Source organism: Hyperolius riggenbachi, chromosome 2 (assembly GCF_040937935.1).
Source record: "Hyperolius riggenbachi isolate aHypRig1 chromosome 2, aHypRig1.pri, whole genome shotgun sequence".
Taxonomy (NCBI): domain Eukaryota; kingdom Metazoa; phylum Chordata; class Amphibia; order Anura; family Hyperoliidae; genus Hyperolius; species Hyperolius riggenbachi.
Genome location: NC_090647.1, coordinates 370,935,577 through 370,957,309, shown reverse-complemented (window position 1 = coordinate 370,957,309; position 21,733 = coordinate 370,935,577). Strand labels below are relative to the sequence as shown.

Sequence of the window (21,733 nt, the reverse complement as noted above, 5' to 3'; positions counted from 1 at the left end):
ACACTCAGGCTCTGGACCTCTCACACTCAGGCTCTGGACCTCTCACACTCAGGCTCTGGACCTCTCACACTCAGGCTCTGGACCTCTCACACTCAGGCTCTGGACCTCTCACACTCAGGCTCTGGACCTCTCACACTCAGGCTCTGGACCTCTCACACTCAGGCTCTGGACCTCTCACACTCAGGCTCTGGACCTCTCACACTCAGGCTCTGGACCTCTCACATCCAGAAAACCCACCAACACTGCCTCCAACAGAGCCTGGGTGTGAGAGGTCCAGGCCCACCTGCACTCCCCTCCAGGTATCGCATGTTGGCCTTGGGGCCCCGGCCAGTGAGAGAGGTCCGGGGCCCCTGGCCATCGTGTGAACCAATCGTGTGTTTTTTAGACTGTTTCTTTCAGCTCTAGGACACGGCGGACAGGTGAGCGGTTAGGGAGGGACCCCCATGGGAGGGATGCCTGCACGGGGCCGTCCTGCTAGCGACGCAATCTTGCAAATGCGTCCAACTGAAGCCTCCCACCTGAATGCTAATGGCTGCTAGATGTGGTATGGCAGGTAAAGGGTTTGACCGTGCATCCTGATTGGCTGACGCGTGCCTGCTGACCACTTAAATGTAGCCAGATGCATGTACTGCTGTGTTCTATTGCTTGTGTGTGCCAAACTGCAGCATTGCACTGTTTGATGTAATGCAATGCTATGGCCTATCGATTGTCCACTACTCCGGCCAATCGACCTAGGTTTTCCGTCATGTCCGAATAATTATTTTGATTTCAATCAAATTGAACATTTTAAAGGAATCTATTCCCATTTGATTCAGTTATCAAATCCGCAGGGAATCGCATGGGAAAATCTGTGTCATGAGCACCTTTGAGGGCCCATTCACACTTGAAAGCGCAAAATGCCGGCGCTTTTGCGTGAGTGATTTTTTTTTTCAGTGGAAAAATGACTAAACACTGCAGTGATTTTTCTGCGACCGCGTCTAGCGCTTCTATAGCACTGAAACGCAATCGCCGGGAAATTGCCTGAAAATGGTGTAGGCGACGCGTTTGCGTTACGCGATTTGCGGTGTTTATCGCAAATTGCCCAAGTAAGAATGGGCCCAGACTGTTTTATTACACTAGTGCTTTTAAAAAGCGCTAGCGTTTGAGCGTTTTGCCAAAATCGCGGCAAAAGACTCTAGTGTGAATGGGCCCTTAGAGGCGGTGAATCAGGACAACCAGGCACTGTACATTTGTTTAAAAGGAACAAAAATGTCAGCCTTCATATGTTTCTTACTTCAAGTTACCTTTACTATCTTTTTTTTTTTTTTTTTTTTTTTTCCCCCGGACATGTCAAATTATCGAACCATCTATCCGCCAAAAAATTCACATGGTGTATTCCCAGCATTAAAGGGAACCTGAAGTTAGAGACATATGGAGACTGATATGTCTAATTTTAAGCAATGCAGGTTGCCTGGCTGTCCTGCTGATCCTCTGCCTCTAATACTTTTAGCCATAGACCGCGAAAAGTATGTGGATCAGATTTTTTTTTTTTTTTTTTCTGACAAAAAGCTGACCTGGTGGTTGATTCAACATATATTGCGCTGTTCAGTGCGAGATGCATTGAATACCGTGTTCTCTTAACCCTCCTGGCGGTTTGCAAAAAAATCGCCAGGGGGCAGCAAATCTTTTTTTTTAAATTTTTTTTTTTTTTTTTTTTTTTTTTTTTTTTTTTTTTTTTTTTTTTTCATGTAGCGAGACAAAGTCTCGCTACATGATAGCCGCTGCTCAGCGGCATCCCCCCAGCCCCTCCGATCGCCGCCGGCGATCGGAGATCCGGAGATCCCGTTGAAAGAACGGGATCTCCTGGAGGGCTTCCCCCGTCGCCATGGCGACGGGCGGGATGACGTCACCGACGTCGTGACGTCAGAGGGGACTCCGATCTGCCCCATAGCGCTGCCTGGCACTGATTGGCCAGGCAGCGCACGGGGTCTGGGGGGGGGGGGGCGGCCGCGGCGAGAGGAATTGCGGCGGATCGGCGGGTAGCGGCGGCGATCGGGCACTGCACGCAGCTAGCAAAGTGCTAGCTGCGTGCAGCAAAAAAAAAATTATGCAAATCGGCCCAGCGGGGCCTGAGCGGTGCCTTCCGGCGGCATAGCCCGCACGCTCCTTGTAAAATACATTCGCTAGTGCAGGACCACGATACTTGACTAACGCAGCAGATCCTACGTTGATGTAGTAGTGGCCTAGCTCAGTGTTTTCACCAACCCGGTCCTCTAGGCCCACCAGCAGTGCATGTTTTGTGGCAATCCACAGAGATAGTTAATCAGCTCTGCTGAGACGTAAATTACCCCACCTGTGAATGTTTGTGGTTTCTTGCAAAACATGTACTGTTGGCGGGCCTTGAGGACGAGTACATTTGAAATCGGCGCCGGAAGACTTGGGCGCAGGATACAGCAGTATATGGCTGATCCTGCTTCTGCACAAGTCCGGGCCGTTTTAATTACTATTCCCCTTCCAGGCCGCCATGGATAGTGGGGAAATGAAATAATTCGGCTTCCAGCGATTGCTGGAGGCCGAGTTGTTCTGTTTTTTTAAGCAACTTCGGCTCCATCTTCTGACGGAGCCGACGTTACTCACTGAGCGCCACTATAGACTGGATTCCCATTAGTCTATGGCTGCGCCCAAATCTAGCCGCGCTGAAAAGCACTGCTCCGTTGACAGGGTTGGGGAACTCTGGCCTAGCTAGTCAAGTAGGCTGCGGTGCTGCTCTAGCGCTCACCTTAAGCGTGCACGCTACACTGCCAGCAGCGCGCGTAACCTTTTACCATGCAGTCTTCAATGCATCTTGTGCTGAATCAACCCTTAGATTAGTCGCATGCTTGTTTCAGGTGTGTGATTCAAACACTACAGATGCAACTGGTATGGTTTAAAAGGAAATAAATATGACAGCCTCCATATACCTCTCATTTCAGGTTCCCTTTAAATCCCCCACAATGTATTGGAAGCATATAAATATAATATGCAGCGGCTTATTTTAAAATGTTAATATTTTTTCTTTCAGGATTGTAAAAGGAGAACTTTGCAAAGATGGCGCCTGCTGTTGGAGGTCCTGTGGGCTACACACCGCCAGAAGGAGGCTGGGGCTGGGTTGTAGTTGTTGGGGCCTTTGTTTCCATTGGATTCTCCTATGCCTTTGCCAAGTCTATCACTGTCTTCTTTAAAGATATAGAAGCAATCTTTGGTGCAACAAGCAGTGAAGTTTCTTGGATCTCTTCAATTATGCTAGCATGCATGTATGGTGGAGGTAAGGTTTCGTTATGTCATCTTGTATATCTTATCTTCATCATGCAGTGGCTGGATGGTGTAATGGTTAAGGGCTCTGCCTCTGACACAGGAGACCTGGGTTCAAATCTCGGTTCTGCCTGTTCAGTAAGCCAGCACCTATTCAGTAAGGAGTTTCTTGGGCAAGTCTCCTTAACACTGCTACTGCCTACTGAGTGCGCTCTAGTGGCTGCCTCGCAAGTGCTTTGAGTCCGACAGGAGAAAGGCGCTATACAAATACTGCTATTATTATTATTATTATTATTATTATTATTATTATTATTATTATTATTATTATTATGAATAAATATTTCGCTGGAAGTACTAGCACTTTATAGAGTTTACCAAGTATGTTTGTACGATGGTAGTTGGTGGAAGTATTTCAAAGGGCTACCTGAGGTTAAAAGCCTAGGGAGGACTTGCCAACGTTTGCTTTGCCTTCACTGTGACATTTAATGCAAGGTTTACTCACCAAAGTACTCACCAATATGACTCACTGTTTTATCTCAAGTACTTTCTGGTTAATATGGCAAGTTATTCCTGACGCTATAAAATTCTAGCAAGACGATGCAAGCTTCTATTCTCAGTAAAGGCTCGTTTCCACTAGTGCGGCGTGCGTCTCGTAGACGCACGCCGGCACTGAGCGGGTGGGCGGGATCGCAGGCGATTCCCATCAGCCGTGCCATGCACGGCTATGGGAATCGCAGCCTCCGCCGCGAATTCTGTGGGGGTTTCCGGCCGAATCGCTACTGCAAGCGATTCGGCCGGCGGCGCCGTTGTCCCCTATGGCAGAGTTTCCCCGCGCGATTTGCCTGCGGGGAAACTCTGCGGATTCGCGGCCGTTTCCGCGAGAGTGGAAACGGGCCCTGAATCCAGTTCATGGTGCTCTGAGCTGGCTGGCTGACTTTGTTTGAAAAAAAAAAAAAAACTGCTGCTGCTGGCATTTCATCTGTGCTATTAGTGGTTTGACTTTTAATAGCAATCAATGTGACTTTCCTGCCAGCGCCAGTGAAACCAGAAACCGGCACCTCTGAGGTCTGGTTTAGCCGCCCCCTGATGTGTATAGTAGGGATGGGCAATGAAAAGGGGAAAAAATTGAGTTTAAGTATAATGCAAAATGCTAATGTATGCAGAGTGAAAATGGACTAGTCAAATTCCACCTTTAATGTGATTTGATTGGGTCATATTCAAACTGCATTAGTATGCATACAGAATTTGCATGAACTCAATCTTTTGCATTTAATCTGCTTTCCTGTATTCTTGGTTTTAAAGGCCTAATTTAGACTTGCATATTTAATATTGATAAGCCCCCTGCACACTGCAAATCCGATTTGCGGTTCCGAATTTACCTGGGTGCTATCGAAAGAAGAAACGCAGAAAAAATGCAGTACTGATTCAAGATCTTTATTGCATGTAAAATCACGTCAAAATCGCAAATCAGAATCGCATGTAGTGTGAAAGAGGCCTAAATTAAACACACTCCCCAACCACTGTAACTTTTTGCTCAGTCTTTCTCCCTATGGACAGATGCAGCTATGCCTTTGCAGATCACATGATCTATGTGTGATGTGGCACACCTAGAGCCTGAATGGGCTTGCCTACCAATGCCACTACCTTCTTTAAATGCCTGTTATAGTAGAATAGCCCTGCTATGTACCACATATAGTAATGTGGCTGTAATTGCGTGTAGGAAGGGGGAGGGGGGGGGGAGCTAGTAGGAGCAGATGCGTCAGTGAGGTGGAGATTGGTGCTTGTATTTCCTTGAAGCTGGTACTTGATACTTGCTGTTTTCCACACCACCATTTTCATCTGTAACATTTTTAATACTATAATCTGTAACAGGAAACTGTATTCCATTCTGGAAGAATTGAGCAACATCAGAGAAAGTTTACTGGCCAGTGTATTAATTTGTGATGGTTTGTTTAGAAAATACACATACAAATGGCCTTACTGTGAGCTGTTTATAAGCGCACAAAAGCTTTCTTGTGCATGACAAAGAATTTTTGTGTGCTTATCTTATCTTGTGACCATTACAAAGCAAGGCTCAAAATTGCTGTGCTAAGCATATAACAACGCTTATTTTTCAAAGCACTTGAAGAACTTGGCCCTATGATGATGATGATAATAATATGACTGGTTTATAGTATAGAGCTGTATGTACATGTCTCTTTACTGTTGTTATAGTAGGTTCCTTAGCTCAGTGATTAATACTACAGATTCAGTTAAGCCATACCCATTCTGGTTGAACTCGATGGATGTCTTTTGTTTGTTTTTTTTCGACCCAAATAACAATAATAATAATAATAATAATAATAATATGAACATTTTGTATAGCGCTTTTCTTCTGTCAGACTAAAAAAAGCTCAAGAGCTGCAGCCACCGGGACATGCTCAAGAGGCCACCCTGCAGTGTAAGGGCCCGTTTCCACTCTCGCGGAAACGGCCGCGAATCCGCAGAGTTTCCCCGCAGGCAAATCGCGCGGGGAAACTCTGCCATAGGGGACAACGGCGCCGCCGGCCGAATCGCTTGCAGTAGCGATTCGGCCGGAAACCCCCACAGAATTCGCGGCGGAGGCTGCGATTCCCATAGCCGTGCATGGCACTGCTGATGGGAATCGCCTGCGATCCCGCCCACCCGCTCAGTGCCGGCGTGCGTCTACGAGACGCACGCCGCACTAGTGGAAACGAGCCCTTAGGGAGTCTTGCGTTGAACTCCTTACTAAATAGTAGCTACTGACCCTTGCCAGCATTTGAACCCTGATCTCACATTTGAAAGGCAGTGCCCTTAATTAGTATACTATCCAGCCACTCTAGGATAGCTGCCAATTTTTTTTTGTTTTTTACATTCAGAGAAGTCTATGGGCACATATATATTAAGCTAATGCGCGCATGCAAGGCATACATGTTGTTTGCAGTGTCCATTGCTGTCCAGGTAGCGATGTGTGTCATTCATGATAATGGTCTCTATCTACCTAAGTGATAAAAAATAACCTTTCAGCACATTTACAAGCAAAATAATCACTTAAAGTAAGTTCCTGATTTACTTAATTTCAATATTACTTTTCTTGCGTTAGTTTTGCTCTTTGGAAGCTTAAAATTGTAACATTAAGGTGAAAAATCTTTGAATCGCGCCCAATGCATCCTTTTAAACTTTTGTCATGACCTGAAAACATTTTGCATCATGTACCATAAAATAAGGATTATTAAGTTCTAAAACCCTTTTTTACTGCTCCCCAGGAGCAACAGCTGGGCGAGTACTCTCAATAGACACTAATTTCTCTAGATTTTACTCCTTCAAATAGAATTTGTTAAAAAGAAATACAAAAAAATTCATCAGGTTATTGATTTGTACTTGTTTGAATGGCTGGTCACACCGACACAGGAATGAACTGATAGACTGGTTAAATGATGTGACTTAAAGAAGTGTAAGGCAGGGAGCACGCTTATTAGAATCTCTTAGCGGAAACGCATGTAAAATCGCACATAATAGTCTATGGGCCACAGCCTGAACCTGCATTGCAAGCACTCCAATCTATTCTGCTGTAATAAATCTGTTGGCCTGGCTCTATTTGGTACTTTGCAGAGGAGAGGGGAAGTTTGTCATCTCCCCTCCCACATTCCTGCTCCTCACTGATTTGGCTAAGGGCAGTTCAGTGTGACAGGAGGCTGAGAAGGAAAACGCACCTCGCCCCTCTGCAGAAGCTGCTAAACTACGTTCTGTGCTGTGCTCACATTGTTTACAACTCAAGCAAGATATGACAGTGTACTTTCTAAAAGGGGGAAAAAAATAGGCAAGGACTCGCTTGTCTATTTTTGTGCATGTTTTTTGCACAGAAAAACAAATTTAAACTATTAACTCATGTTAATCAATGGGCTAGTTAACCCACATAAATGCGTTTTTGCACCCAGGAAAAAAAACCTGATATCCTGCAGCATAATTCTGCAAGTGTGCGTTTTGTATATCAACTGCATTGTGTGCAGAAAACACACACTTTTTCATAGCAGCTAAATGCACATGGTGTGCAGAAAATTCATGCAGAAAACTGTTTTCACTAGCTGCCGCGTGTCCTAGGAGATGCGTGGTGCACTTCCTCTTCTGCGAGTACGCAGCTGGAACCCGTGCCATGCACAGCTATGGGATTCGCTGCCACTCGCACGACAACTGACAGCAATGTCGGCTGATGGCAAGCGATTTCTGCCGGCGGCACCATTATTCCCTTGGCCAGAATTTCCCTGCGCAATTTGCCTGTGCGGAAACTCTGCAAATTCAGCCCGATTTCCACGCTAGAGGAAATGGGCAGGGACATACACTTGTCTTTCAGGGTCCAAGGAAGGAAATGATATAAGGATTGGCTTCAGAAGGCAGTAAAGATGAAAAATGCCTGAAACTATTTTCTTTACTATATAAAATTCATAGGGAAGAAAGGGGAGAGCGCCGGCACTGCTGTCACATTCTTTTATTTCAAAATCGTTGGAAAGTTAAAAATACATTGTCCGTACAAAAATTGAAAAGACACATACCATTTATAGCAGTGAAAGATGCGGAGGGTGCAGAGCCTGACGGCCGTTTCGCGCAATTCGCGCTTCTACGGAGGCTGCCAAGCGCGAATTGCGCGAAACGGCCGTCAGGCTCTGCACCCTCCGCTCTCCCCTTTCTTCCCTATGTACACAGATCTTTTTGGCCTGAGCACGCTGAAGACACTTAGTATATGACACATAAATCTTAGCATTGGACTGTGCTGCCCCCCCCCCCCCCCCCCCTTTCCTGGATGGTAGACGGTCTGCAGTGCCAGCATCTCCTTTTCCCCTATCCTCCTCTCAAAAACTATATAAAATTCACTGAAATCAAAATGTGGAGAGTTCAATACATACGGTACGTCATGTAAGTAGAACAAGTATTTATCTACTTATGTGTTTGTTTTGGGGTTCTTTCCTGGGATAGTATGGCTGTTCCTGTTGCTTTTTAAAGGGAACCTAAACTGAGAGGGATATGAATGTTTCCTTTTAAACAATACCAGTCAGGGCCGGGCCGAGGCATAGGCTGGAGAGGCTCCAGCCTCAGGGCGCAGTGTAGGAGGGGGCGCACAATTCATTCAGCTGTCATTCCTAATTGTGTTTTAAGCAGAAATACATAAGAAAAGAGGATACATAGCAGTGACTGCAAGCCAGATAACTAGATATTAAGGTGTTGGGGAGGTTGTGGGCCCTGTGGCACCTCCTAGTCTAATAGCAATCAGTGTGTGATGGCTGGGGTGGCATGGACGGAGGGGCGCACTTTGGTGTCTCAGCCTTGGGTGCTGGAGGACCTTGTCCCGCCTCTGATACCAGTTGCTGGCAGTCCTGCTGACACTGCGGACATCAAGTGGTTAAATGAAGGGACTGACATTAACCTCAAATATCTGATTATGAATTAAGTTCTGGTAATTTCTCTGCATTGGAGTAAGTGTTTGAAGTGAACAAAGATTCATTCTTTTAAGAAATCACCAAGGGCCTCTCCGCATCGAGTCAGTTGCATTGTGATGAAATGTGGTGCAGCCATACAATGAGGCATATAGTACAATTCAAGTGTCTCCCTGCTACTGTAAATGCATGCATTGCTCTGTTAAAACACACCATTCTGTGCATTGGGTGGCAAAAGCGGTATGTCACCACGCAATGGTTTGCTGCCCATTTATACAGCCGCAGCATGTTAGTGTGGTAAATTTTATGCGATATGTCATGCAACTGACTTAGTGTTGAAGGCCCCTTGAAGCCTAGAGCGGTTTTTGATGTTTAGGGAGTGCTTTCAATCGCTGGCGACTTTTCCCTAAATGCTCTGCCAATGTAAATGAATGGGACAAATTCCACTAGAGCGATTGCGATTAAAGGGGTTCTCTTGCCTAACCCCCCCCCCCCCACAAAAACTGACTTACCTGGGGCTTCTATCAGCCCCCTGCAGCTTTCTTGTCCTGCGCTGTCCTCTGATCTGTACCCCTGGCACCGGTCTAATTGTTCGTGTAACTAGACTAATAGAACTGTGGCTGCGTGGCCGCGCGCGTCATCAGTAAGACGTTATCTTGTAGTGCGCAGTAAGCTCCCGATGTGCACGGCCGCAGTTCTAGTTGTCCGTGCTGGCGGCGGGGAATGGAGCATCGGAGGAGGCTGGCGCGGGACATGACAGCTGCACGGGGCCGATAGAAGCCCCAGGTAAGTGTCAGTTTTTGTGGGTATTAGCAGGACATGCAGCATTTTGGGAGTGTTTCCATTCGAATGATTTGTATAGGAGCAGGGAAATCGCTCCCGAAACCGCTAGCAAAACGCTATCACAAATCGCTATCACAAATCGCTAGCTATTGCGATAGCGCTTTTTAGTGTTTTCTAGACCTTAGCCTTGTACCACATGCAAGAGGCTTGAAGTCAGGGCCACCTCTGATGAGAATATAGCTGGTGTATGGCAGCCCATTCACAAGATCTCTCCCCATCCCTGATGCGGCAGGCGACAGTAAGGGCCCATTCACACTAGAGCGTTTTGCCGGCGATTTCTGTAAAACGCTCAAATGCTAGTGCTTTTGAAAGATGTAGTAGAACTTAATGGGCCGTTCTCACTTGGGCGAATTGTGTCAATCACCGGCGATTAACGCAAATTGTCAATTGCAAATGCGTAGCCTGCACCATTTTCAGGCAATTTCCCAGCGATCGCCTTTCAGTGCTATTAAAGCGCTAAACACGATCGCGGAGAAATCTCTGCAGTGTCAAGTGAAACTGGCGATAACCGCTGGAGTGATTTTTTTCTGCGATTTCACGCGGAAAAATCACTGGATACTGCAGCGATTTTGCGCTTTCAAGTGTGAATGGGCCCTAATTGTGCATGTGTAGGCACCCTTAAATTGCAAACTACAAAGATGCAATGTGCAGGGAAGGAAAAACCTATGAACTTAAAAATAAAGGCTGAGCTGAGGGCTGGTGCACACCGAAGCGGTTCTGGAGCGTTGTTTAAAATGCTTGCAGGGGGAAAACAGCTTGGCTAATGAAAGTGAATGGGATGGGGTTTGTTTGTTTTTTCCACAAACGCAAACTCTGGGTCTGCAGCTTATTTTTTTTTTTTTTTTTTTTTTTTCATTAGATTTCTTAGTCGTTTCTGCCTCAATGTTAAAGTATAGGAAAGTGGAAAACTACTCTGAGAAACGCTAGATCAGAGCGGTTTTCCAGGCGTTTTTGTTTACAGCCGCTTTAGTGTTACAATATTTGAAATCTGCTACACAAAAACGTGCCAAAAAAATGCTAGGCATGTTTAGAAAACTTCTCTAAACATGCCTAGAATCGCTCTGAAATCTGCTTCAAAAACCTCTAGTGTTTTGCAAATCTGCTAGTTTTTTGGCGTGCACTGGGCCTAACTCTGTCTTGGCTAAATTGTTGTTCCATAAAGGGGATTGCAGTGTTCGCTCTGTACTGTGTTTAGTGGATGCCCTTCTAATTATCTCTTATAATCCATAATATATAGAGAAAACTATTATGCACATGCACTTTAATACATGCTGTGATTAGCATGTGGATGACTGAGGGCTATGTGCACTTTTTTTTTTTTTTTTATATTTGATAGCATCCTTATTTACACTTAATGCGTTGTGTTCCAGTTTGGCAAATGGGATGCAACGCATTAAGTGTAAATGGGGCATTAGTAGAAAAGGTCAGTACTATTTAGTTATGTAATTCTGATTGCAGCTGTATGTAGACAGTACCAGGTTATGTTCAATTACTGTTAATCAGCATTAAATGTGTTTCTGGGCCTTGCCTTTCACTTCCTCAGTTTCTGCATTTCATCCAAAAATAGCAAGCATTGCTACCTGAGAATTTGCTAAGTTGGAGGACAGCATGTTGTATACAACAGTAGCCTGAAAAATAATTGTAAAGGTGCAAACTCTGAACCTTGCTGTACTACCCAGTGAGCAACTAATAAAACCAGTGTGGTGTACTTGTCACACTTCATTGCTAGGGTTTATTCTAGGGTTTATGGATAACCAAATTGGGTTAGTAAAGTCTAGATGACAGCCAATGAGCTTGCACCTTGTAGAGGAAGTGTACTGAAAATAATGAATTGCTCTTTTTTTTTTTTTTTTTCTTGCGCAATATTTCTCTGTAAATTTTGGGAGTTTGCCCAGTGTCTTTCCTCTCCCTGATTTTATTTTCTGAACTGTATCGCTGGTGGCGACATCTTCAGTGCTATTGGGTTAATCTCATTGATTTATTTTAGTATTTATATAGCACCGACCTATTATGCAGTGCTGTACAGCGTATATTGTCTTGTCACGAACTGTCCCTCAGAGGGGTTCACAATCTAATCCTACCATAGTCATATATCTATGTATCAGGGGTCTAGTCCTAGGAAAATAGGTGAGTGGACTTGCTTCGCAAACCACTGCGTGTAGTGTGCTGTGCTGAAAATGGGCGTGGTCAAGCATAATGTGGGTGGGGCCAAATATACACGACCTTAGCAGTGATGTAAAAGGTCTGTAGCCAGGTCTATAGGTGTCCCCAGTATAAGAAGCCATGAGTATAGTTGTCCCCAGAATAGGTAGCCAGGTGTATAGATGTCCCCAGAATAGGTAGCCAGGTGTATAGATGTCCCCAGAATAGGTAGCCAGGTGTATAGCTGTCCCCAGTATAGGTAGCCAGGTGCATAGCTGTCCCCAGAATAGGTAGCCAGGTGCATAGCTGTTCCCCCAGTATAGGTAGCCAGGCGCATAGCTGTTCCCCCAGTATAGGTAGCCAGGCGCATAGCTGTTCCCCCAGTATAGGTAGCCAGGCGCATAGCTGTTCCCCCAGTATAGGTAGCCAGGCGCATAGCTGTTCCACCAGTATAGGTAGCCAGGCGCATAGCTGTTCCCCCAGTATAGGTAGCCAGGCGCATAGCTGTTCCCCCAGTATAGGTAGCCAGGCGCATAGCTGTTCCCCCAGTATAGGTAGCCAGGCGCATAGCTGTTCCCCCAGTATAGGTAGCCAGGCGCATAGCTGTTCCCCCAGTATAGGTAGCCAGGCGCATAGCTGTTCCCCCAGTATAGGTAGCTAGGCGCATAGGTAGCCAGAGGTATATGTGCCCAGAATAGGTAGCCAGGTGTCCCCCCAGCAGGAGGGGAGCAGCGCAGAGGAGAGCTGGGGGGGGGGGAAGACGTCTTAACCCCCCCCCCCCCCCCCGCCTTCCCTCACCTTGGGGCTCCCCTCCCTCCCTCTCCCCTCCAGAACGAAGTGTTGTGTGGCGGCTGACAGCGGGCGAAACTTGTCTCCATCTCGTTGCAGGCCTGGTCCAGACCAGTGGCACCAGAACTGCCGGCGCTTGGAGCGAGACGAAGGTAAATTCTGCCAGCCGCCGCACAACACTTAGTTCTGAAGGGGAGAGTGAGGGAGCCAAAAGGTGAGGAAAGGAGGGGGGTGACATAATAGCAAAAATGACTAAAACCAAATAACAATCAACAATTTAGAACAAATATGCAGTGATGGTGCCTTTTTTAAACCCCTTCCGGCAGTTATTGGTTGGGTATTTATCACACAGTTTCATTTTGCATGAAATCTGAAATGCAGTACATTGATTTCATTGATTTGGAAATTGCTACAGCCTGATCAGTTTATTGCTGTTAGCAGTGGCAGACTGCTCTGGTGATATTTGGCTGTAGATACAGAGGGTTTTCACTTGCACTGGATTCATTACTTGGTTTACTGCTGGCAGTGGTTGTCACTGTGTAAAGGAAATACAGCACTCCCATTGTAACATCAGCTAATACTTTTTACTTTGCATAAAGCAAGAAAGTGTTAACGCGGTGGTGGTCAGCCTTCCGGGTAGTGTCCCCAGTATTGCTAAAGAGCTCCGCTGTCACATTTGGCATCTGCAGTTATTATTTCAATAGAGTGGAGAGCACAGCACAGTGAGTCCTCATTTCTTCTGTTCCTCCATGTAGTATACGTCACACTTGTTGATTACCAGAGCACTGTTAATGCAAACCTGAACTGAAAGTCAGAATAAACCTACACACGTCATACTTGCCTCCCACGTAGTGCGCTTAGCAATTTCTCCTCTCCTCTCCTGCATCTTGTTTGTCCACTGTGATCAATAGAGTTCTCCGTCCTCCATTTCTAAAAATGGCAATGACCCCGCAACAGCTTCTGATTCAGTACTTAGTTAACCAGTAATATCACTTTACCATAGGGTAAGACATTACCTTGCCCATCAGTTGGCCTTTCAGTTACAACTGATAGTGTATAAGGGCCCAAGAGGCTAGGGTCACACTTGCCAAAAATCATGGGTGTTTTTCTGCAACACAAAAACGCACATAATGTTTCTCGATGCACAATCACTGTGCACTAGAAGCAATATGATTTTTCTGCAGTTGGGGAAAAAAGCAGACACTGTTGCTTTTTATTGCATGTGATTCCTCTTTGCCAACGGTCAGGTGTTCACAGCTGGCTGCCAGACAAGAATGCAGATTTTGCTGCAGAAAAACACTTTTTCTGCAGCAACAAGTGTGTAGCTTTCAGTGAGACAAGTCAGAAAAATCTTGTCAGAACTGGAAGGAAATCTTGTTAGATTAAAATGGTGAGCTTCTGACCTGAGGAACTGACAGTGAGGTAAGTATGTAATATTAATTTGCAGGCACATCATGTGTTTATCGTATATAATAAAGCTCCCGTCACTGTGTCCTCCTCTGTCCCTGTGTCCATGCGTTCTGCCTGGCACGCATGCGTAGTGCTCGGGTGAGTCGAGACCTAGCACCAGTTATTTAATGAGGGAGACTTTCTACTAGCTTTAAAACTTTGTGGTTCACTTTAAGTGCAATAGAACCTGACTTGCATTGCACATCTCCATCCCCAAGCTTGGTAAGTGCGGTTTTGCAAGGAATTATGTGAATCTGACATTTTAAACAGATAAAGTACTTTGCCTGATTGTGGACATAACTCCTTATTTAACACATTGCTGGATTTAAATTGTGATTTTATTTATATATAGAATTCCTGCAGTTCAGCTTAAAGGTTGATCTGTGAAAACTGGATTACAGTACAAGCTGTGATTGTATAAGCTCTAAATATTAAATAATTCTACAGCTATAGCAAGGCTACTTACACACCAGGACGTTGCGTTTAGGGGACGTTATAGGGCACATAACGTGCCCCTAAGGCAATGCCTGGTGCTCTCTGATATGGACGTCAGAGTGAGCCGTGTTGTGCAGCTCACTCTGGCGTCCGTGATGCGTACTCTTGGACGCATGCGGCATCACGTGGTCCCGCCCGGCCAATCGCCGCATAGAGCGGCCGCTCCAGGAAGTAAACACTGCACGTCACACCGTGCAGTGAATATTAATTAGCCATGTGCCTGGCCGCTCTCCACTCCTCCCCAACACTACTGAGCATGTGCGCACAGTCTAACGCGGCTTAGCCGCGCATAATGCACAGCATGCAGCACTCTACGGATGTGCTGCGTTACAATGTAACGCAACGTGGGCACTGTGAACAGCCCATTGATTTTTCATTACTGTGCGGTGGGGCTGCGTTACAGGCTGCACTAACGTGCGCCTGTAATGTCTTACTGTAAAAGCAGCCTTAAGGAGTACTGTAGGGGAAAAAGAGTTGAACTTACCCGGGGCTTCTAATGGTCCCCCCGCAGATGTCCTGTGCCTACGCAGCCACTCACCAATGCTCCGGTCCCCGCCTCCGGTACACTTCTGAAATTTCCAACTTTAAAGTTGGAAAACCACTGTGGCTGCACGGCCATGTCCTCTCTCCAGCTGACATCACCAGGAGCGTATTCCGTATGTGCAGACTGTACTGAGCCTGCAAAATACACTGCTGGTGATGTCAGAGGGAGGGTGAGGCCGCGCAGGCACAGTGGTTTTCTGACTTTGAAGTCTCCAATTCCGGAAGTGGACTGGAGCATCGGTGAGTGACTGCACAGCTACAGGACATTGGGTGATTGGGGGGGGGGCTGGTGGAAGGGGGGGCATTGGAAGCCCCAGGTAAGTTCAGCTTTTTTTTTTTTTTTTTTTTTTGCCTCCCCCTACAGTACAGTAAGTCGTACAGCTATATAATTTTAGAAAAGCTAGATTTGCTTCATGTGAGAACTTGCATTCATTGTATCTGTGAACCTCCTTTCAGGAAGTTAACATTTTTCTGTGCTGGTCCTTCTTCCCTCTCAGCATGTCGGAGCAAGGACATCATTATGAAGGGAAAAATCTACACTACCATAATGCAAACTTTTAGTTACTGGCTATATGCAGCTATTGGCTGTATGCTTTGGAGGTTATAGGAGCAGATGTTGGGTAGATGGTAAGCATAAATGAGAAAAGGATGCTGCGGTAAAGGGGATAGCTAATTACCAATATTCTACTGTTGGGTAATATGATAGTAAAATTGGTTAAAAATTACTGCTGTTTTTACTACTCTAGTCTCACTTAAACCATCCCCCTATCCCTAACTGGGTGCTGCAGATGTCCAAATTACCCCCTGGGTGCTCTTATAGTAGCTGTTAACATTGCAGTCTGTGCAGCAGCCATTTTGCTGGAGTGCCACAGGTGCTAAAATTACCTCCAGTTGGTATAGTATATCGGATTGGCTTTTTGCTTTGGAATTAGCTGGACTTAAAATTATATCCTTTTACATACTGCGAGAAAAGCGAATGTGTAGTATTTTTCAGCAGATTGTTTTTCCAAAACTATTTCTCTAATATTGGAGGAATTTGATTTTATTTAAACAGTTTTAAGCTTTGTACACTGTTTGCATGTAGGGGTTTGGACCTGATCTCTAGGGCATCAGTTCCATGCATGAGCAAACTTACTTTATCAGCTACAAGCTGGAAAAACTAAAAGCAGATATTAGATATTGTACAATGATGATCAATAACATTTCTATAGCACTTTTCTCCCATAGGACTCAAAGCACGTAGGCTCTCTCAGATTCAGTAGTTGGTAGTAGGATGAGGTAGTCACACAACAAAAATTGGATTTCTGCAAATCCCAAACTGAACAGGTGGGTTTTCAGTCTGTATTTAAAGGACAACTGAAGTGAGAGGAATATGGTGGCTGCCATATTTACTTCCTTTTAAGCAATATCCATTGCCTGGCTGTCCTGCTGTTTGGCTGCAGTAGAGTCTGAATCAGACCAAAAACAAGCATTCAGCTAATCTTGTCAAATCTGATAATGTCAAACACCCAATCTGCTGCATGTTTGTTCAGGGTCTATGGCTAAAAGTGTTAAGGTCCGTACACACGCCGGACTTTAGGCAACGACGGGTCCGTCGTTGCCTCCCGCTGGGTGGGCGTGCCAGCGACAGTCCGGCGTGTGTACGCTCTGTCGTCAGACTGATACGGCTGTTTCTGAGCGATCCGCCGGGCGGATCGCTCAGAAACAGCCGTATCAGTCTGACAGAGCGTACACACGCCGGACTGTCGCTGGCACGCCCACCCAGCGGGAGGCAACGACGGACCCGTCGTTCCCTAAAGTCCGGCGTGTGTACGGACCTTTAGAGGCAGAGGATCAGTAGGATAGCCAGGCATCTGGTATTGCTTAAATAGAAATAAATATGGCAGCCTCCTTATCCCTCTCACTTCAGTTGTCCTTTAACTGGGGGTTACCGAGATGCCAGTACTCTCACTACAGTTATCTGTTAAACACGTCCAGAGATTGAGTTGTTCTGATCTGCTGAGGTAAGGAGTTCCATAATTTTTTCCAAAAGTTTTCAGGTGGACTCTGGGTATGACTAGATTAGAACCTGTGGATCTGAGATTGCAGGGATTGCTACGCAGCTGTAACATTTCTTTCATGTATCCAGGGCCCAGATGATGTAGTGACTTGAATGTCAGTAGGCCGATCTTGAATAGGATCCTCCATTTTATAGGTAGCTAGTGAAGGGAGAGCAGGACTGGTGTTATGTGGCAGTGACTTGGGTTGGTTAGTTAACGGTCTGGCAGCAGTATTCTGTATCGGCTGTAGGCTGTACAAGTCCTTTTTTTGAAAGGCCGGTGTAGAGAGCATTACAGTTGTCCAGTTGGGATGTAATGAAGGCATGAACTAAAGTTGGTGGATCTTCTGTGGGGATGAGGAGCTTCATTTTTGCAATGTTCTTCAGGTGAAAATAGGATGATTTCACCACAGCAGAGATGTGCGTTCTGAAGTTTAAATCTCCATCAATTAGAACTCCCCAGGCTACAGACATGGTCAGAGCTGTGTAGATCTGTGCCTCCTATTCCCAGTGGTGAAGACTGCAAGTTAAGTTGTTTTGTTGTCATGCGCTGCCCTCCGATCAGAAGGACTTCAGTTTTATCAGCATTTAGTCTCAGCCAGTTGTCACTTATCCATTGCTTTAGTTCGCCTAAGCAGGCGTTTATAGTTTGAGTTGGGCCTATCATACCAGGCTTGAAGGAGAGATATAGTTTGTGGTCGTCAGCATAGCAGTGGTATGTCAGGCCAGGGCAGTTCATCATGAACTATGTTGGGCCAGGTCACAGGTAGTTAAATGAAGTCACATCAAGCATCCTCCTTCACCTCGGTCAAACTTCAAGGAAATTGGCAAAGGTGTTACGTTGTCTCTGCTAATGGTCTTTGGCGCTATATTAGGCTCAGATGCTGTAAGTTGGATGGCGGACCGTATAGCAGAGCCTGTTTCAGAATAAATGAGCAAATTGGTCACAGAGGTCCTTTGAAGACTGAATATTAAATAGTAACTGCAGTGAAAATAACATAATGGAAAAAAGTGCTTAACTTGAACAATAATTGATTTTGTCCATCGTAAAATCTTTCCTCTCCCTGATTTACTTTCTGAAATTAATCACATGGCAACATTTTTACTGCTGGCAAAGGGATATCAGTAGAAGAAGCAGCTTGCTTTTTTGGCAGTTGGAAATGGCTGTTATTTCCCACAATGCAACAAGGCTTCCACCGTGTGATGTCAGATCCCTAGTGCTCACATGACACTGGGAGGGGTTATACCACAATATCAGCCATACAGAGTACAGAGCCCCCTGATGATCCGTTTGAGAAAAAGAAAAGATTTCTCATGGGAAAGGGGGCATTTTATACATACCTGGGGCTTCTTACAGCCCCATACGCTGCCTACATCTACGAGAACCGGCTCACGTCACTGACTTCATCGGAGCCAGCTACGCAGGAGAAGTGCGCTCTCTACGTATCTCTCCAGCGGCTGCTGCAGAGATACGCAAACAGCGCACTTCCCTTACTATGCAATGGGGAGAAAATGAAATGGTCGCGCATCTAACCAAGATGCACCTGATAGGTACTCACTGCATATGGCTAAAAAGCCTCTCAAAGGCACAAGTGTGCTCATTGCAGTGAAACAGGTGCATTAAGAACGAATGTATCTCACAATACAAACAATGGAAGCAAATCCATGCGTTACACATTATCCGGGGACCTTACCCTTCTCTTATTGAGAGACATCTGTTCCACGCTGCAGAGCATGTTAGCAGGGACAGCCTTCTCTCGGGTTCCCCACCCTATCTAAGTTTAAAATCACCCAACATTATGGGAACATGCTCGCAACGTTGACTTGGGAGCAGCAGGCCATATAAAGGGGAAGGGGTGTGGTGTGGGCGGCGCCCCAGGAACTCTCACTGCCCGGGGATACCGCCCACAACCCAACCCAAAGCGAAAGAAATACAATACTATGCAATGGGGAGTAAATGAAATGGTCATGCATCTAACCAAGGTGCACCTGATAGGTACTCACTGCATAGGGCTAAAAAGCCTCTCAAAGGCACAAGTGTGCTCATCGCACTTCCCTTACGCTTAGACTGGCTCCAACTGACGAAACAGCGGGGAGCCGGTTCTCGTAGCTGCGGGCAGAGGAGGATGGCGGCGTGGGATCGATCAGAGCTTATGGGGCTGGAGGAAGCCCCAGGTATGTATAGAATCTTTTTGTTTTTTATCTATGGTTCTTTTTAACTGCATTTGCAATCTCATGTGATAGAAAGGATTACTTTTTTTTTCTTCTCGTTGATTACCTTTTGGTAGTTGAAGTGGAGGATTCAGGCATGTTAGTCTTCTGGGGATTGAGATTTGTGCCACAGTCTCAAGTTTTCTGCCTTGTCTTTTCAGCTCCTTTTTAGAGTTATCAGATCACTGTGCATGATGGTGTGGAGTAAGATATTTGGTGCACAGAGGAGCAATGGTCTCAAAGGTGGAGGACACAAATTTGTTGTATTCAAACACCAGAGTATCATGGTCCAAGCTGGCGTTTTTCAAGTTCTCAGACACAGCTGTACTTTTGTGCCACAGTGGTCTGCTGCTAATCTTCCAGGATGTAAATTCAGCTGACTGAGTTGTTGAGCCGGTAATCACGGTCTGTTTCTTATTCTGACATGGGCTGTTGCGGCTCACTCTCATACACTCTTGTTAATGTGGTATTTGGGGCTGGTACAAGTTGGTAGTCCATGCTGGGCTTCCTGCATGTGGCAAGTAATGGAGAAATCTCATGCATGTTTGCAATCACACAGGATTACATGTTGGGCATGGTTCAAGCCTGGCAGGGTCCCTTTAAGGTGGACCTGAACTCTTGCAAAAGACAGAAGAAAAACCGAGAGAATGTACCCGGTATGTATTTGGAGAGTTTAGCCTGACTGTTTCCTCCTCATCCGTGACTAAGCACATGTTATAATTTGATCCTTCAGCTGACTGCCACAGCAGAGAGACTAATTTGAAAGCACAGGATGTTAATAGGTCTGCTTCCTTGAAAGCAGGAAGTGGATACACTTCAGGTTTACTGCAGGGTTTTTATCAGCTGTAACATACAAATGTTTTTTTTAAAGTTTAGCTTTTTAGTTTTTGCTGTTGCGTATATTTCAGAACAGAGAGAAAGTTCTGAGATCAGGTCCGCTTTAAATGATAAACAGGCTTAGCGGAGGGAGTTCTATGAAGCTGTTCAAATGCAGCCTAATAAATGGCATAACCTTTCCAGTGGGTCAGCTATTTTAACCCTTAGACTGCTGCTGACATCTACAGGCTGCAATCCTGTATTTCAGCATCCATACTCCGCCGTCTAAGGTGTCTTAGGGCAAAACTGCCTCTGCCTACTGCAGATTTCTATAGGCATTTTTGTTTCCCCATATACCTGTGACACAGACATCCAAAGGCATTTAGTTTAAAATTTTGGGCCAATGCCAGCTTTGTACTTGGTTTGTAATATTTAAATGATTATGCAAAAGTTGATGCAGAATTATGCAAACATTACTGCAAATCTATGCAGCTGGAAAATTGACCAATGTTTTTCACTGCAAGATTCGATTAATTTGTTAGCTCTTCATAAAGGGCATAATTCTATATTAAATGTATTAGTATAACTTACATTTTTTTTTTATTATTTATTTTTATTTTTTTGCACAAACCCTACTCATGGATTTACTTTTAGGCCGGTTTTACACCTGGCCGGTGCAGTGTGATGCCCCGCGACACACAAACGTAATTCATATGACCCTGTGGCAGAGTGTGGCGACAGGGTCATGCATAGCGCCACACGCCCTTCGTCCAATAACTTATGTTGGACAGGAAGTACATCACTGGGATTCCTTGGTTTCCCCGTCATATTATTGTGAGCGATGCACCGCTGCCACTAACCTATCTAAACTTCCTGCATCGTCCATTGACTTGCTGCTGCATCACCGCGTATGTACAGCGGAAATGCAGTGTTGACTTTGCGGTGGCTCGGCAGCTGGTTGGGCACTTTTGGCGCAACACGACACTGTTAATGTGCTAGGCCCGTTACCTATCATTGTCGCTGTGGTATCCTGTGGCAAAACAGGGTAGCACAACACAGATTTCCAATGGAAGTGTAAAAGGGGCTTTAATAAACACTATTCAAACATAGCTGGCACGTGTGTATGTGTGTGTGTGGTTTTTGTTTTTGTTTTTTTAAAGCTAGCCATCGAAGGGTTAAATGGGCAGAATTCAGTTATACAGTAATGTTTAACAAGGAGAAAGAAATGCTTCAAGTTAAACTAAGAACCTAGTTATCACCATCAATTTGCTGTCAGAAAGCTGAACCATTATTTACTGATAATTGAATTTCCTTTTTTTAATTCCCTTCACAAATCGCTTGTCATTTCTTTAATTGCAAGCCAGAGACCTAGTGATCACCAATTTTAAGAGTTTAGTGTGTGTGTGTGTGTGTGTGTGTGTGTGTGTGTGTGTATGTATATATATGTACACACGTGTACACGCGCACACACACACGTGTACACGCGCGCACACACACGTGTACACGCGCGCACACACACGTGTACACGCGCGCACACACACACGTGTACACGCGCACACACACACACGTGTACACGCGCACACACACACACGTGTACACGCGCACACACACGTGTACACGCGCACACACACGTGTACACGCGCACACACACGTGTACACGCGCACACACACGTGTACACGCGCACACACGTGTACACGCGCGCACACA

The 21,733-nt window shown here is 45.6% G+C and overlaps 1 protein-coding gene across 1 annotated transcript in view; it reads left to right on the top strand.

Moving 5' to 3' along the window:
- SLC16A1 (solute carrier family 16 member 1) overlaps positions 1–21,733 on the top strand; it is an 85,084-nt gene that overhangs the window by 46,134 nt on the left and 17,217 nt on the right. The window contains exon 2 of the mRNA XM_068269726.1: positions 3,041–3,283. Coding sequence (XP_068125827.1) covers positions 3,067–3,283 — 217 coding nt within the window. The 5' untranslated portion in view covers positions 3,041–3,066. The remainder of the gene's footprint in view (positions 1–3,040; positions 3,284–21,733) is intronic.